Here is a 15,994-nt window from a genome sequence, read left to right on the forward strand (position 1 = left end):
CTTGAAAGCTTTAGAGGGTTTCTGAGGGTTCCAGCCCAGGCAAGGAGACTTTTGCACCTCTTTGTGGGTTTCTCACACAGGCTTGGTTCTGGGGACTCTTCAGGAAAAGCCTTCCCTGTGGCTGCTAGTACCTTTGAGCATATTTGAAACAAGAACTACTTAAGAAATTTTGGGGATATTGCTCCCCCTGCTTAGAAGTCCATAAAACAGCATACAGAGAAATCTGTTTTAAAAACAAAGACAACAATAAATGAATTTTCTAGAAGGAATGAAACAAAAACAGTCAAGAAATCAAGAGAGTCTGGATAAAGTTGAAACATCAGTCTAAAAACTTATATAAAATAGCAAAAAAAACAACAACCAAAAAACAAACCAACTCACAGAAACTTGGGTACTCTCTGGCATGCAATTCCCATGTCTAAAGATATCTGGAATTGCACTGTGTTTTAATCCTCATAGTAAATTTACATGCAGATAGGAGATCCATATGTGGCAAGAGTTCGTATGTCTGATCTGGAAGTTAGATACGCTAATTATGCTTCCTTTAAAAGGTATCATGGTATCTTTAAGTGAGGGAGTAATTTGCCAAAGTGAATTCTTGTCTTTCAAGGTAATGTAAGGCCCAAGTGATACATTTTTTTCAAGAACAGATTTTAATTATCAATATTTACAGTTATGAATAACTGGCCAGGGCTTAGAAAGATAAGCACACACCACCTTAGTTTTATGTTTATCATATTTGCTATTTCAATCTCGTTTAAACTGTGGCCATAGGATTGAGCGCTTTGGCAGGCAGCTTTAAAAGGCTCCCATGGAGAGGAAGTGAAAAGACTGGGCATAGAAACAAGGCTGCTGCCATGTTCAAAGCACAGGGGATAGTTCAATATAGTATAAAAGACAGTCCTTAGTCAAATGGGTTTCAGGCAATTTTAGTGTTAAGATAACATCATTAAGAGCAGAACAGATTGTGCTCAAACCCTGCTGTTTATAATTAACACATTCTTCCCAAAGACTCAGGGGCCTCTGGTAAATAGTCCTCTGCTCAGATCCATCTAGACTAGCTTGAGTGTTTTCATCAGATCCCATGCTGGGCCAACACCTGTTTTGGACAAATCCGGTGAAGCCCAAAGTCTCCTCTCCCTGGACAGTTCAAGTCAACAGAAAAACAGAGCTTGCCTTAGTCAGTGCCACCAAGTTCATGGGGTCTTCACAAGAAGTCATACAAGTACTTTGTTATGTCAAAGCTCACTGTCCTGTAAACAAAAGAAACACACAAACACACACAAAGTCAGATATTGAGTGATTACTCAAGTTTTCAAAAAACCAGAGGAGAAGATTGTGAAAGTTTGGTCCTTTTGCATTCATGGGGTGGATCCAATGTCATATTTTTGCAGGCACAAGGATTTCTGCCTTTGGGGTGCAACTTTCCTCTCCTGTGGCAGCCTGAAACAGTCCCCAAAATCCTACTCCTGCTGCAGCGAAGAGTAATGAAAATCATACACCTTGGGCTGAAATGCCCAAAGAAATGCCCCTCCATACATCTCCACATACAATACCTGGATCATGGGACTGATTGTGTGTACATGGAGAAAGGCAGGAGCCCTTTATTTGCTGCATTTAAATAGTAAAACAATGTAGCTTAAGAATAAAAGGATTAGTAAAAAAGTCTAGTATACATGGCTCACTGTTTAGAGATGCAAAGCAGAGCTCTTCCCTGCCACTGAACACTCTGTTTCTCTTCCAAACCACCTGTTTCAACATAGCTCCTTAATTTGCAGCCTGCCAATCTTGATAGTAGATAACCCATGTTTTTTAACTACACTTGAACAATCTAAGAATACTCAATAGACAGAAGACTTGAATGTATTTCTTTGGCCTTTAATGAAGAATGATACATCAGTGGAGTTGAAAACAAAGGATTTTTTCTCCTTCCCAAATGTATTCAATTGTCCGATATTATGATTCAGACATTGTAGTTTCCTGTTTGTGTGAGACCAACTTTACTAGTAGTAACAATAGAACACTTGAGAAGTACATGTTGAAAAGAGTATCTAATTGGACCTCTTATTTGCTATACCCACTTTTCTCTAGATCGTGCATCATTTCCTAAGTCCTTGTTTTGTATACGATCTAGCCTCCCCCTTAATAGGTTATGTGAACTTATCATCTCAAAAAAATTGTCCAGTTTTTCCTTGTAGATAAGGATCGGAAAACCCCCTTAACAGTTGCTAGATATTTACCGTATTTTTCGCTCCATAAGACGCACTTTTTTCCTCCTCAAAAGTGAAGGGAAATGTCGGTGCGTCTTATGGAGCGAATGTGCGGACCCCCGCCCCTCCCGCCAACCAGCGTTCCCTGCCCGGACGGCCAGCTGGGAGGCGGGGTATTTAAACTGCTCTGCGCAGCCTGCCTAGGCAGCGCAGAGAAGTTTAACCTCCCCTCCCCCCGTGCGCTTCCCGTTCCTGAGCCTCAGGAACTGAGGAATTGTACTCAGTACAACAGTACTGAGTAGACAGTACTGACTTGGATGGACCGGGGGGGGGGGTCTGGTTAAGCAGAAGGCAGCTTCCCGAGGAGGGGCCCATGGCTCAGTGGCAGAGCCTCTGCTTGGGCATAGCAGGAGGCCCCCGGTTCAGTCCCCGCGGGGCGCCTCCGCTCCCACCCGCCCCTGGCCCAGGCAAGCCCGGCGCTGCCAGGCCTCCGCCTCCCCCCCCCCACTCGCTGCACGGAGGCCGGGCAGGGCGCGCGGAGAGTGAGGCCGGATCCCGCCGCTGGGACGATCCGCCCGGCCCTCCCTCCTTCCCTTCCCTTCTGCTCGCCCAGCCTCCGTGCAGCGGGGATCGCCGAGGGGGAAGTGGGAGAGGGGAAAAAGGAAGGCCGGGGTGGGTGGGGGTAGGCCTGAGGGGGAGAAGCTGCCTTCGCTCAGCTTGGGCGGGGGCGCTTCAGGGCCGGGAAGCGTGGGGGGGGAGGTTTAAACCCCCACCGCCCCCCTTCTGGGAGTCCTCACAAGAAGAAGGCCTGGGCCGGGGTCAAAGATGGTGGTGCTGGGGCGGCTTCTGCTGCTGGGCTCCTGGGCGGCTGGCGCTGGAGGTAAGCAGACCCGCGGCCTGGCTTCCTTCGCCGCCCGGGCTCCCCCCGCCCCGGCTTCCCCTCCCCCCTCCCCGGCTTCCCCTCCCCCCGCGGGCGAAACCGGCGTCTCCCCCTCAGGCCTACCCCCCCCACCCCCGGCCTTCCTTTTTCCCCTCTCCCACTTCCTCCTTGGCGATCCCCGCTGCACGGAGGCTGGGCGAGCGGAAGGGAAGGAGGGAGGGCCGGGCGGATCGTCCCGGCGGCGGGATCCGGCCTCGCTCTCCGCGCGCCCCGCCTGGCCTCCGTGCAGCGAGTGGGGGGGGGGGGAGGCGGAGGCCTGGCAGCGCCGGGCTTGCCTGGGCCAGGGTGGGAGTGGAGGCGCCCCGCGGGGACTGAACCGGGGGCCTCCTGCTATGCCCAAGCAGAGGCTCTGCCACTGAGCCACGGGCCCCTCCTCGGGAAGCTGCCTTCTGCTTAACCAGACCCCCCCCCCCCTCGGTCTATCCAAGTCAGTATTGGTCTACTCAGACCGGCAGCGGCTCTCCAGGGTCTCAGGCTGAGGTCTTTCCCATCCCCTACTTGCCTAGTCCCTTTAACTGGAGATGCCGCTGGGGATTCAACCTGGGACCTCCTGCATGCCCAGCAGAGGCTCCACCACTGAGCTCACAGCCCCCTCCCCATGGCTCTCCAGGATCTCAGGCAGAAAGGGTCTTTCCCATCACCTACCTGCCCGGTCCCTTTAACTGGAGATGCCGCTGGGGATTGAACCTGGGATCTCCTGCATGCTGAGCAGAGGCTCCGCCACTGAGCTCACAGCCCCCTCCAAAATACACATGAACACATGATTTCTAATGAATCAGACCCCCCCCCCCTCGGTCCATCCAATTCAGTATTGTCTACTCAGACCGGCAGCAGCTCTCCAGGGTCTCAGGCAAGGGTCTTTCACATCACCTACCTGCCCGGGCTCTTTAACTGGAGATGCCGGAGATTGAACCTGGGGCCTTATATCTTCAACCAGATATAAATCTGGTGACTCTTCTACGCACAAATGAACCATGCTCAGAACACAACAAGCAGGAGGGGACCAAGCAAGCAACGCCCTTGTCTACACACTTTCTAAGTTTTGGACAGCAAGGAAAGCATTTCACAGGTTTGCCAAGAAAGAGGCTTCCTCCCCTTCTGAAAGAACATGGATTTTTAAAAACAGCTTCAAAGGAGAAATTGTGAGGAATTTGATTTCCCAGAAATGTAAACTAACAGCTAACATTGCAAATGCTAACCCATGACATAAGAACATAAGAAAGGCCCTGCTGGATCAGACCAAGGCCCATCAAGTCCAGCAGTCTGTTCACACAGTGGCCAACCAGGTGCCTCTAGGAAGCCACAAACAAGACGACTGCAGCAGCACCATCCTGCCTGTGTTCCACCACACCATGACTGATGAGGGGCACCGGAAGTGTAATCTTGTGCTTATCACTGTTAATTGCTACAGAGGTTATATGAATGCAGTTGTGTGACTTTTGGAAAGATGCAGATTCAGGGCTTCCTAACACCTTGTTTTTTTTAGGCATATGTCTAAGATGCTTTAAATAGATACCTAAAAACAAGCGGAAAGTAGCAAACACACACAACATACCATGAATTCACTCACCAGGGACTGCTGCTCAGTGTACACTCAGTGAAAAACCTGGTCTTGCCTTGGAGTAATGTGTGAAATGGCCCCCTTGGAGGATAAAAAAGTCTTTTGCCTAGCATCTCTCTCTCTCTCATTAGCTGTTTGATGTGCTTGCCTAGAATCTCTAAGAATGCCTTAGTCCTCATTCCCAAAAGCCTATGTAATTGCATTTGGTCACATTTATGCCTAAAGGGACTTCCCACTGCTTTCTAAACTGTGAACAGAAGCCATGGCACCCTCCAATTAGGATCTTGGCTATGATGCAGGGGTTTTCTTGATTCTTTTCCCCTGAGTCATTTTCAGTCTTAATTCTGCTATCCCCCAAAGGGGAGGGTGCTCATTGCTCCATGGCAAAACCAAACAGGTACCATACAGGTGTCAGTGAATGTTACCCTGCAGGGCAAATGGCAAGGAAGAGGATTAAGACAGTGACAACAACATGAGGGAAAGGGTTAAATCCCACAGTCCTTGCGCTGTGGTCCCAATGCTAGTCAGCTCTCCATCCTACCCTTGCTATTTGCATTTTTTTTAAATAAACCACCCAGATCTACTCACAGTTCTCCCACTGTCATATTGAGCTCTCCTTCCTTTGCATCTCCTACTCTTTCCTTTCCTTGATTGTTCCTCCCATCGCCCAAATGTAAACCATAAGCTCTGTAGGGGAGACACTTTTCTGCTTATACAGCTCTATAAAAAACACCAAGTATATACTGATGGGTCTGTGTAAATAAATAATAATACAATGCAGGCTAAATTATGAACAGATCCTCTACAGCAGCACTGCACAACATGACCAGCGAAGCTGAATGCAGCCCACCAGGCATATAATGCAGCCCACTGGGGGCTCAACAAACATCCATGTTGTGCAGCCTGCTGGGGCTACAAGAACAAGCACTTGACAGACCATAATACATGGCTGGTGTATGCTGTCCATGGGACTCAAATACAACACAACCAGTTTCTCTTCCATTTATTTAGTTCATAGCCACCTTTTCTTCATTCTTGACTACCCTAAGAGTCACTTCTCTTAACAGCTGGAAATCTGGTAGACAGGTGAAGTACAATACTGTGCTTGCAGTACTCGTAGATGTTAAAGAGGATTTACCTTGAAATACCTCTGATGAAATCTAGAGACACACTGCATTTGTATCTTGGTCCATTAAGTGGGTCATCGTGGCCTACCAAGGTTAACAGCTGTAGTGTCACAAGTGACGTGATCTAAAGAGGAAGGAGAGAAAAAGGAACTGGGTTTGCCAATGCAAGCAGCAATACTTTCCCACATCGGCTAGCTTCTTCAACACACTGGCTTGGATCCATTGATGCACAAGCAGAAACATAAATAGACTTACCAACCACAATTCTGTTTGGGCAAGATCTTGTGCCACATCTGCCATTTCCATCTCTGTGTATTCTAACGCCCCAAAATGACCAATGACTGGCACGTGTAGCAAAGTAAGCGGAGACACTATAAGTTTCACTTAACGCAAGCAGCCGTCGCAGTACTTTTTCTTGCTCTTCTGCAAGAGGGGTAGAAGGTATTCTGGACTAGGCAGGGAGTCCAACAGGGACCGCAGTGATTGATTTTTTTGACAGGCAGGGATTGGGTGCTGTTCCCTGATAAAAACAGTGACCTTGTTCATGCTGTCTAGTTATTGTATTTAAATCAAACTACTAAAAGGGCAAACATTATAATTTAAGTATAATGCACCTCCCAGCTCTGGCAACTGGTGTCAGCTAGCAGGCTGGAGTCGATGTTCACATGGTTGAGTTGCCATGGGGAGGGAGAAGTGTGATAATCAAACAAATGCAGCTAAGTACTGTTGGACTAGGGAAGCTAACTGATTAAGATAGTTTACAAAGATTCAAGCAATATAATGTGTGAGTCTTGGCCAAGCAATGCAATTAACTCTGGACATATGACTAACTCTTCCTCTGGACAGAACAGGGGTCACTGGGGGAGTGGAGGGGGTAGTTGTGAATTTCCTGCATTGTGCAGGAGGTTGGACTGGATGACCTTAGATGTCTCTTCAAGCTCTATGTTTCTTGAGGTGTCTTCAAAGGTGGTGACTACAAAAATTCATAAACCTATCACTTATTTTGTAGGTAGATGGATCACCACCTCTTCAAGCTTCCACAGGAAAAGTGACTGGTGTTTCTACCGATCATACTTGAAAGAAAAGTTTCATAATCTGACTCTTAATTTGGATAGATCCCACTTTGGATGATATGGAATACTGTCTCTCATAACTTTCCCACAATCTCTCCATGTTATGTTTTTTTTTATCTATTACTGAAGCCATTTCTCAAGTCATGGAAATCTTGTCCATTACCACGCTACTCTCAGAGAACTAGGTAACATGTTTTGCTGCACTGTACAATCTCTCTGATAAGACGCTGGCCTTCTGATTCATAAAATGGCTTGTTTGCACCATAATGGCTGAGAGCTTAAGCTTAAGAGTTCCCTGTTTTTGAAAATGGTGCCCAATTGCTTTCACAGACCAAGCAGGCCATTACCTTTTAATCTGAAGAAATAATATGCTTCTTTTTGTTTCTGATAGTGACCCTTTGTAGTCCTTTCAGTTTCATCAAGTAAGATAGGTGTGCGTTCTCATAGTGGACCAAAAGATTTCGGTAGCTTGTACATTTGTCTCAGGTGTCAGGACAGTATTCAATGACATGTAGATGTAGCTCTAGCATTTGCTGTGTGACCAGCCAGTTTTAGCACTTCCTTTATATTAGGCACGTGGATTCATCATCCACCTTAATAGGGTGCTGCAGTCTTCACTAAAACTGTTAGTATGGACCCTTTCGTTTGACATAAGGAAGATAGTATAAAAATAGACACATTGTCATTTACATTAAACAATTATACTTTGTCTCAGTATGTATGGAGTGTACTGTAATAGGACTGATTTCACTACTGTGCGCTACACATAATATCCACACGGTAACATCACAAGTCACCCTGGAAGGTTTTCATTCCATTCTTCAGTTTGGTATTTTGTTGTGTGTATTATTTGTGTGTTACATATCTATTTTCACACTTAGGATTCTCTTGAAGTCCCCAATTTGGATGCAACACAGTCTTGTGAAAACAACATTATGTGCTAAGAATGCAATCAACTTCAACAGTAAATGTGAATTCCAATCCAATAAAAGTTAATTGTGCTTAGGGTCTACAGAAATGAATGGGACACGTTGGTCATGGCTGATTTAAGTTCCATTAATTTCACTAGGACATAATCACAGCCAACTTGGTTTGAACTGGAATGCAATGTTCTACAGCAACTGAGAACAGCAAATCTTACCACACAGAGTGTTGAGACCAACCAAAACACATGGGAACACTGTGCTTCCCCTTACAAAATGGTTGTGTGAACAAGCTTATACGAGCCTGCTTATACTAGTCAAAACAAATACACGTGAATATCCTTTATACAGGCAGAATACATAATAATAATCTGATACTTGCTAAGTACGATGCTATATCCAGATGTTAGCGTTTTAAAACAATTTTGCTCACAGGCTCATTTATAGCTATGAATTTAACTGTGCAATCCCAAGCAGAGTTACATTCTTGTAAAACCACTAGAAATAGTGGACTTAGAAGAGTCAACTCTGTTTAGAACTACACTGTAAGTTACTCTGGTCTACAGACCACTATCTGCAAAATAAAACTAAACGCTCTATGTCTCAAGCACTTTAGAAAAGGAAAATAAATGGAAAAGCACCCAGACTGCCATTCAAAAATGACCTTCGGTATAGATATTTTCCACTACCCCTCCCCAGTTTTGTAGGATTAAATAATTATTTTCAGATATTATGAGCCCCTCTGAGTTAAGGAGAATTGCTCTTCATTCACTCAGGCCCTTTATTCAGTCAACGATGAAGCATAATGGCGTAATCAGTTATTACAACCGCTCTTTTACACCCCAGTGCACTATTATTGGCTAATCATTTTTTGCTGGGTATGCTTGCAGCTGGCTTCTTACACTCAGAGACTACCAATGAAAAGAGGTCATATTCCACAGCAGGAATGGCACAAGGCTCATAAAAACTCCCGGTGAACACAACAGAAGCTCTGATGACTTAGAGCTGGACCCACCTGAATATTACGGAGGATGCAGAACTAAAAAACGACCTTGCCACAGCATTACAAATATGCCAGCCACTGTATTAACAACGAATGGTGACCAATTTCTCCAAAATGCAGTAAAATGGAACAGAAGGTCAGTACAGCAAAATTGCTCCCTAAACCTTCTGGCTATAAATCTAAAATGGCCGGCAGGCTAGATATCAAATTTCTGATTAATGTTGTAAGAATAACATGCTACAGCAGATACAAAGCCATGGGTTACCACTTGAAGACAAGACAAGGACTTTTACCTGGGAAACTGCAGCCCCAGCCACTTGGTCTCATGTTACAATTTCCCAATAACAAAGGCCTCAAACAATCCACACACAGAGAATAAATTATACCCCATTCACACATGAGATTCTTTCAGAAGCTAGGGAAACAAACTTCTTTCAGCCTTGTTTGACTGAGGCTGCTGTGTTTTTTTAAAGCATTGCTGTAATTATGTAATAGGCAAACATCTGTGAAAAGTAACAGATTAAAAACAACAATAACAAATGTACAATTCTTGAACCAAACTCTGATCAAGACTGGTCAAAGCTCAGGCTTAAGGGTTTGTTCAGTTGCTACCACCCCACAATTCTCCTGAGGATGCACCTATCTCACAAAGTTGGAAATATTCTGAATTCCAATAAGCAAAGGATCTCCCATTTCCCAGGTTCAAGGCTCCATTTAGGAGCATCTTGCACCACAGGAAGGCTCCTTCCTCTGGAGGAAGCACCTGGGCTAGCAGAAGGATTCTACAGGAGATGGAAGGACTCTGCAGAAGATGGAGAGAGGGAGTATTGATGCTCCCGGACTTCTCAGTGGCTTTCAATAACATCGACCTTCTGGACTGCCTATCTGGACTGGGATTGGGAGGCACTGCTTAGTGGTGGTTCCAGTCCTACCTGGAGGGTAGGTTTCAGAAGGTGGTGCTGGAGGACTGTTCAGCTCCTTGGCCTTTGGTCTCTCACAAGGTTCCATCTTGCCCCTATGCTCTTTAACATTTACATCAAACTGCTGAGTGAGGTCATCTGGTGATTTGGGCTGGCTTGTCACCAATATGCGGATATCAGCTCTATCTCAAACTTCCAGCTTATTCCAGGGAGGCTGTAGAACCCCTGAACTAGTGCCTGAAGGCAGTTTTGGAGTGGATGAGAGCTAATAAACTGAAGCTTAAGCCTGACAAGACAGAAGTGCTACTGGTGGGTAGAAGTCTGACCGGGGATTTAAGGTCTCACCCATTCTGGATGGGGTTGAACTCCCCTTGAAGGAACAGGTCCGTAGTCTGGGGGTGCTCTTGGACCCAGGCCTGCCGCTGGATAAGCAGGTGGCAGCTGTGGCCACGAGGGCTTTTACCAGCTTCGACTGGTTCTCGGATATATCTGTGGTGCCTGTTTAAAAACACTTGCACAGACAACATAAACTCAGCTGAGGGGAGGAGGAGCCAGGCAAGCTTGTGTGCCAGTGGGCCAGAAGGAGCAGAGAGAGCCACCTCCACATACAAGATGGTGGTAGTGTAGGTGGGTGCAGAGGAGCAAGGAGCCATTGCCACCACCACCCTTCAGCCAGCCAGGTTGGTGGTTGGGAGAAGCCAGGAGCTGCCGTGCCCCCTCACCCCAAGTGCTTCATAGCTAGCCATGACAGAGCTTTTTTGTTTGTTTGATGTTTTTGGGAGGACAAGCTGCTGGTGCTCATGTGCAGAAATCATGCCCTCCTGCTCCTCTTTACACATACAGCGAGAGGAGCAGCAGGATGGTGAAATGCACTCCCTCAGAGTTGGAGGGGATCCCTTTTTAGCACAGGCGGGTTCAAAGAAATGCCCTCCCTTCTGCAGAAGCTCTCCCTTGCCTCTGCCAGCTTGGCCCATGACAATTCTTCCTTGCCTTCTCTCTTGGTTCATCCAGCAATCACTGACATATGCCACATAGACCCTCTTTCATAGGTGAGGGACTTTTCATGGTACAAGCATAGGCAAAGAGCACTGGCCAAAACAATGAGATGGAAAGGCAGCCAGTAGATCAGAAGAAAAAAGAAGGCAAGGGAGAGTTTTGTGGGGAAGAAGGGTCTGACCTGCCTGTGCTGGCTTGTTCTTCACTATGACATATACCTTCTGACAGTCAGCTTGCACTTCCTGCTTCTGGCTCTCTTGCTCTGCTGCCTACGGGTCTAATGCAAGGTCCTAACTCTGGATCCTCCTTTTTTATCATGTGACTGCTATATCACACAGCTCTGCCTGTCACAGGACTGCCTGTCCTGTACTTGCAACTCAGTGTGTCCCACGCTGCTGCCTGGGATTCAAGTTGGGTCCAGGGTCTAGACACATTTAAGGCCGCTGGTTTACAACATGACTCTAAGCCTGCAGACCTTCTGAAATACACTGTGCTGTAAAGCATTGCTTGTTCAGTGTCTTGACTCACTCAAAAGCATCTTAGAACTGTTAGCCATCTAACCAAAATGCAGCTTTTTTGTTTTCAGGAAAGAAACACAAAACAGAGCTTCTTTTATTTTGGTTGCTCATATTAAAAAACAACAACACCCCACTACTGCTGGTAGTTAAATTCATACAGACGTTAAAACCAATTGTATGTAACAAAGGCCCTGTGAAAACCAGCTGTCATTTTGAAAACACATTTTAGACAAAATGTGGAAAACAAGCCCCACAGAATTAAATTCAATGACCCTTGCACAAATTTGGCTGGTTTTTTTTTTTTTTTAAGCTGCTCATGTAGTTGGCAGCAAAGCTACCCTGAATATATTCAGGAACATGACCTTTCTTAGCCAAAGAGGTGCATGCCTTTGGGAACTATAGACCCTCCTCAAAGGAAAGGAAAAGTTCCTGGCTGTGGGAGCGCCACCATAATTGAGAGAGAACCTGTTTTGTAGGCTGATATGCGGTTCTTCAGGTAGACAATGATGGGGGGCAGCACAGCAAAGAACTGCAAGACTGTGCACGCTCATCCCATTCTTGGCATTTTTAAACATTTGAAGGGAAGAAACAGTTTTCAAATGTTCAAGGGTGCAGATCACAACTGCAATCCAAAAAAAGAGTGCTCAATCACCTTTACTAATTGTGTCTGTGAGGTGGGGAGAGATCGCTTTAAAAAAAATTAAATGCCTAGTTTGCTTTCACGAAGATTTGTAAGGAATCCCAGAGGGGTAAAAAGAAAAAGGTAGAAAATGCCTTATATTAAGGGAAACTGTTTGAAATCTCGGCATCCTTCATGTTAGAAAGACAGCAGGAACTGGTTGCAGTTCTGCCTCCTACTCTGTATTGGTGTTTCTGTGTGGCCCAATCAGGGCCTGGAAGGTGGAAACGATGTGGAGGACAGGCATTTCCAGTCACGTCCACTGAAAAGTTCTTTTCACTCACAGAGGCCTCAGGATATGATTTCCACCTTAACACTATGGAAGTGCAGTTCAGCAAAGTGATCAAATCTTTCTTTTACAGCTTGTCAAACCTCAACTTCAAATATGATTTAAAGAGCCTTGAAGATTGTAAGGCTCAAGCTCCTTTTCCCTTTCATAATAAGAATATAAATCATTGGAATCTTTGCACAGATCTATACTTCGGCATTGCCATTAAGGCAATGTATGATGCTGGATGTTGTCATTTTTTGAAGTACATTTTGAAATAATTGTTGAATATGTTTTATTCTTACTTGAGGTAAACAATTTTTTTTTCAAATTTAGATTCTGAAGATGCAAGGGATTACTTTTTAATACTCACCTGTAGCTGCAACACTGGTTAGATCAGTTTAAAGGTTCAGTACCTTTTATATTGAGAGTTGAGCTTTGCACTTATTGGACAATTTAATCAGACTGTGCTGCTAAAGTGGGAACTGTGAAATCAGTTAGAGTTTACTATTGGAGGTGAATGACATTGCTAGCAATCTCAGTGGAGGGTCAAATTCAAAATTAGATCCTACAGCTGATAAAATGATTTTGTTGTATTCTAAAAACTGCAGAAATAACAGAAGTTACAGAATATGTGTGAGGCAGAGTGGTAAGAGAAGGAGGAAGCTCAAGATTTTCTTCAAAATGCTAACTTTTGCAACTTTGTCAAACACAAAGTATAATATCGACATGAATTCCAGAGAAGCAACCATGTCACTCTATTGCAGCGAACACACCAGGAGACTCAGGGCACTCTCAAGTCTAATGAGCTTTTATTCCACCATAAACTTTTATGGACTAGAGCCCACTTTGTCAGATGTAATGTAGATCTCTTTATAAATGCCTGAATAGAGAGGACCCACTCCATTAGTCTTATTAACTATTATTACTAGTCTTATGGGCCGGTCCATCTATTAGTTTTCACATGTCACTAGACCCTAATTACTGTTAATATGAATGAGTGTTCTTTCGTTTACCAAGACAGAGGAGAGGGTTGGATCCTAACCATCACTGGCAGGATGCAGGGCTTTATTCTCCACCTCCCCACTCTTACTGCAACCCGCAGGACCCCTTGGGGGGGTGTCAAGGGATTCTTAGGAAAAACATGGTGGACAAAGCAGGATCTGCAGTCAGAGAGCAAACTGGCCCAACAACAAAAAACTGTCATCAGCCACCTAAGATCCAAACATTATACATACCATTTACTGAGAAAACATCTACTGATTTTCCTTCAAATGTATTCTGTAAACTTGTTTTTAGATGACTGTATTTTTTTCTCATTTCACAAAGATGATTGCAAAAAAATTCGGATGGACTCGTCCTTTCTTCACAACCTATGAAGGCAGATGAGCCATTTTAGGACCCATGCACCATTCAATAGAATTGCACTATTTGCCCTCCAAGCCTACGCTCATCCTCTGGCTTCTCCACACTCTAGTAACAAACTAAGCCTAGTTATGGTAAAACTCATGCAAAGATGAATCCCTTTTCACATGGATATTCACCAAATCAGGAAAAAAGATGCTATCTCATCACCTTGCAGATAATCACACATTCTTTTTTATATACCACAAAAGGCAATCAACTACAAACATTCTCTCACCAGCCAAAAGCACTGGACTTTGAAATAGGATTTGAAGTCAGACAGATTCTCTCATAAGCTCTATACACTGTATGTCTACTGAAAACTGCTGCTGTTCTACAAGTGCATGTGAAGTCAGTTTAACCCACTATGCTAAGCTTCATATACTAGCTCAAGATCCTGCTTGTCTCACTATCTTGATCTATCTATGTAGACTTTCCACTCCAAGGGGACCTGATTTTTATGGGTTACTGATGCATTAAGTTTTTCATCGTCTTTTGCTCTCCTCTATTACTTTTGTTCATTTTCTCTCATAAAAAGTACAAGTACTAAAAAGTACAGTACCAAAGTTTCAATCATTTTTGAATCATTATTAATTAAAAAACCTCTTCACTTATTAATGGTGCTTATCCTTTCTACATTGTATCTTCACTCCTTGAAAATTGGAAAAAGCCCCCGTTTTCATAATGTCTGGAGGATGCTAGCATTAACTCATCTTGATTCGTACTCTACACTTGCTTACTTTTCTTTTTAAAATATTTATTATTCTCATATTTTGCTCTTATAAAGATCTCCCATTCAACTTACTGATCAGGTCAATGCCTGCTTAGAGTCCCATAATGAAGCAGCAGCTAGTGTTCCTCGACATTCTCTGGGCTCCGCACCTCTGTCGTCCTATAACTTTCCAATGACAGAATGCCATGGCCAGATTTCTCAGTTCTTTACAGAACCATATGGCCAGCTCACACACACACACAAACCTCTGAAATTTAACCTGTGAAATTATGTATAGAGGCAGTATGAATCAGGCAGTACACCAAGACTGTACTGAAGTTCCCTACTCTACATAACAATTAAAAGCAAAGAAGTCTTGCCCCCCCTTTGTCCGTGGTCACTACTTCATATATTGGTTTGGATCCAGTGATCCATGGATGAAAGGATCACAGATCTTTCCTGCAATTTCTTGCCCAAAGGCAGTCAAACCCCAGGAAAGTTGATTCCCAGAGTAACAGGATAATTGTGAATAGCCACATGGTTCAGGGGGGCTACACTGAGGAGGAGGAAGCTGGAAAACTCCTCCTCCTCATCTCTTTCAACATTGAAGATACACTGGCAGAAGAAGTTGGAGGGGTGATTTTGCTCCCTTCTACCTCCTCAGCACAACCCCCTGGCCCTGCATGGCTATTATTCCACACAGGTCCTATGACCACTTCAATCAATTATGCCAGGTCTGGATGGAACTTCTTGGGGTGGGTGGGAATTGTGGGAAAGATCACGTCAACAACTTGCAATGACTGATAGCTAGATATAATCCACTACTCAGTTCACAGCACCCACGTGAAGAAAACAGATAGGCCTTGCCGTGTGTGAACCAGTTCTGAGGAGGACCTGAGGGCCCTGCTAGTCAACTCCCTGCATGCAAGTAGCTCTCTCAGATTTGTGCACATTAGCCAGATTATACTCTGCTACAAATTTCTTTCCTTATCTATTTCTACTGAAACAATAACTGGATATTGTAGCAATATACAGAGTTTATAATTTTTTCGTAGGTGCCATTTTCTTTCACTGTGTCAGAAAGGCATTTCCCCTCTGTGCTGCTACTTTCTTATCTGTAAAACGGAAGGGAGCTTTATAAAAGGAAAAGCATAGCTCAGATAATAGCAGTAAAATGTCGAGTCATTTGCTCATAATACTTCAGAATAAGTTTACAAAGTTTGTTATGGAGAACATCAAGTCTTCCTGTGCCCTAATGAGCAATGATTCAGGTTGCTTAAACATTCAGAGATCTTTGAAGCATCCCATGAAAGTGACCAAAGAAGCTCAGTTGCCCCACAGAAGCCTACAAACCCAGGTAACAATCCTACACAAATCATCCTTCTTCAACTTCAATTATCATCCTTCTTCAACTTCTCTTTCTCTTCCTTGTCAGCAAAGGGACTCCAAGCCATACGGACGGTTCAAGAAGCACTTCAGCTATGATCATTGTATAGAAATTGTTGCTGCATGATGGTTTCCTTTGATCTTGGAATTCCAGGATACAGGGATGGTTCCCATTTAATCAGAAATTATCAGCCATACTGTTGACATACATGTGAAAAGTGTTGTGGGGGTAGATTTTGTATGCAAGAAGTTCCAGGTTTAATCCTAGGCATCC

The 15,994-nt window shown here is 44.4% G+C and overlaps 1 protein-coding gene across 1 annotated transcript in view; it reads right to left on the reverse strand.

Moving 5' to 3' along the window:
- Positions 1–704: 704 nt before the first annotated feature.
- ORC5 (origin recognition complex subunit 5) overlaps positions 705–15,994 on the reverse strand; it is a 90,342-nt gene continuing 75,052 nt past the window's right edge. The window contains exons 13-14 of the mRNA XM_056846993.1: positions 5,850–5,962; positions 705–1,253 (exon numbers count right to left, since the gene is read on the reverse strand). Of these exons, the coding sequence (XP_056702971.1) occupies positions 1,208–1,253; positions 5,850–5,962 (159 nt within the window). The 3' untranslated portion in view covers positions 705–1,207. The remainder of the gene's footprint in view (positions 1,254–5,849; positions 5,963–15,994) is intronic.

The sequence above is a fragment of the Euleptes europaea genome, chromosome 3, assembly GCF_029931775.1.
Source record: "Euleptes europaea isolate rEulEur1 chromosome 3, rEulEur1.hap1, whole genome shotgun sequence".
Classification (NCBI taxonomy): domain Eukaryota; kingdom Metazoa; phylum Chordata; class Lepidosauria; order Squamata; family Sphaerodactylidae; genus Euleptes; species Euleptes europaea.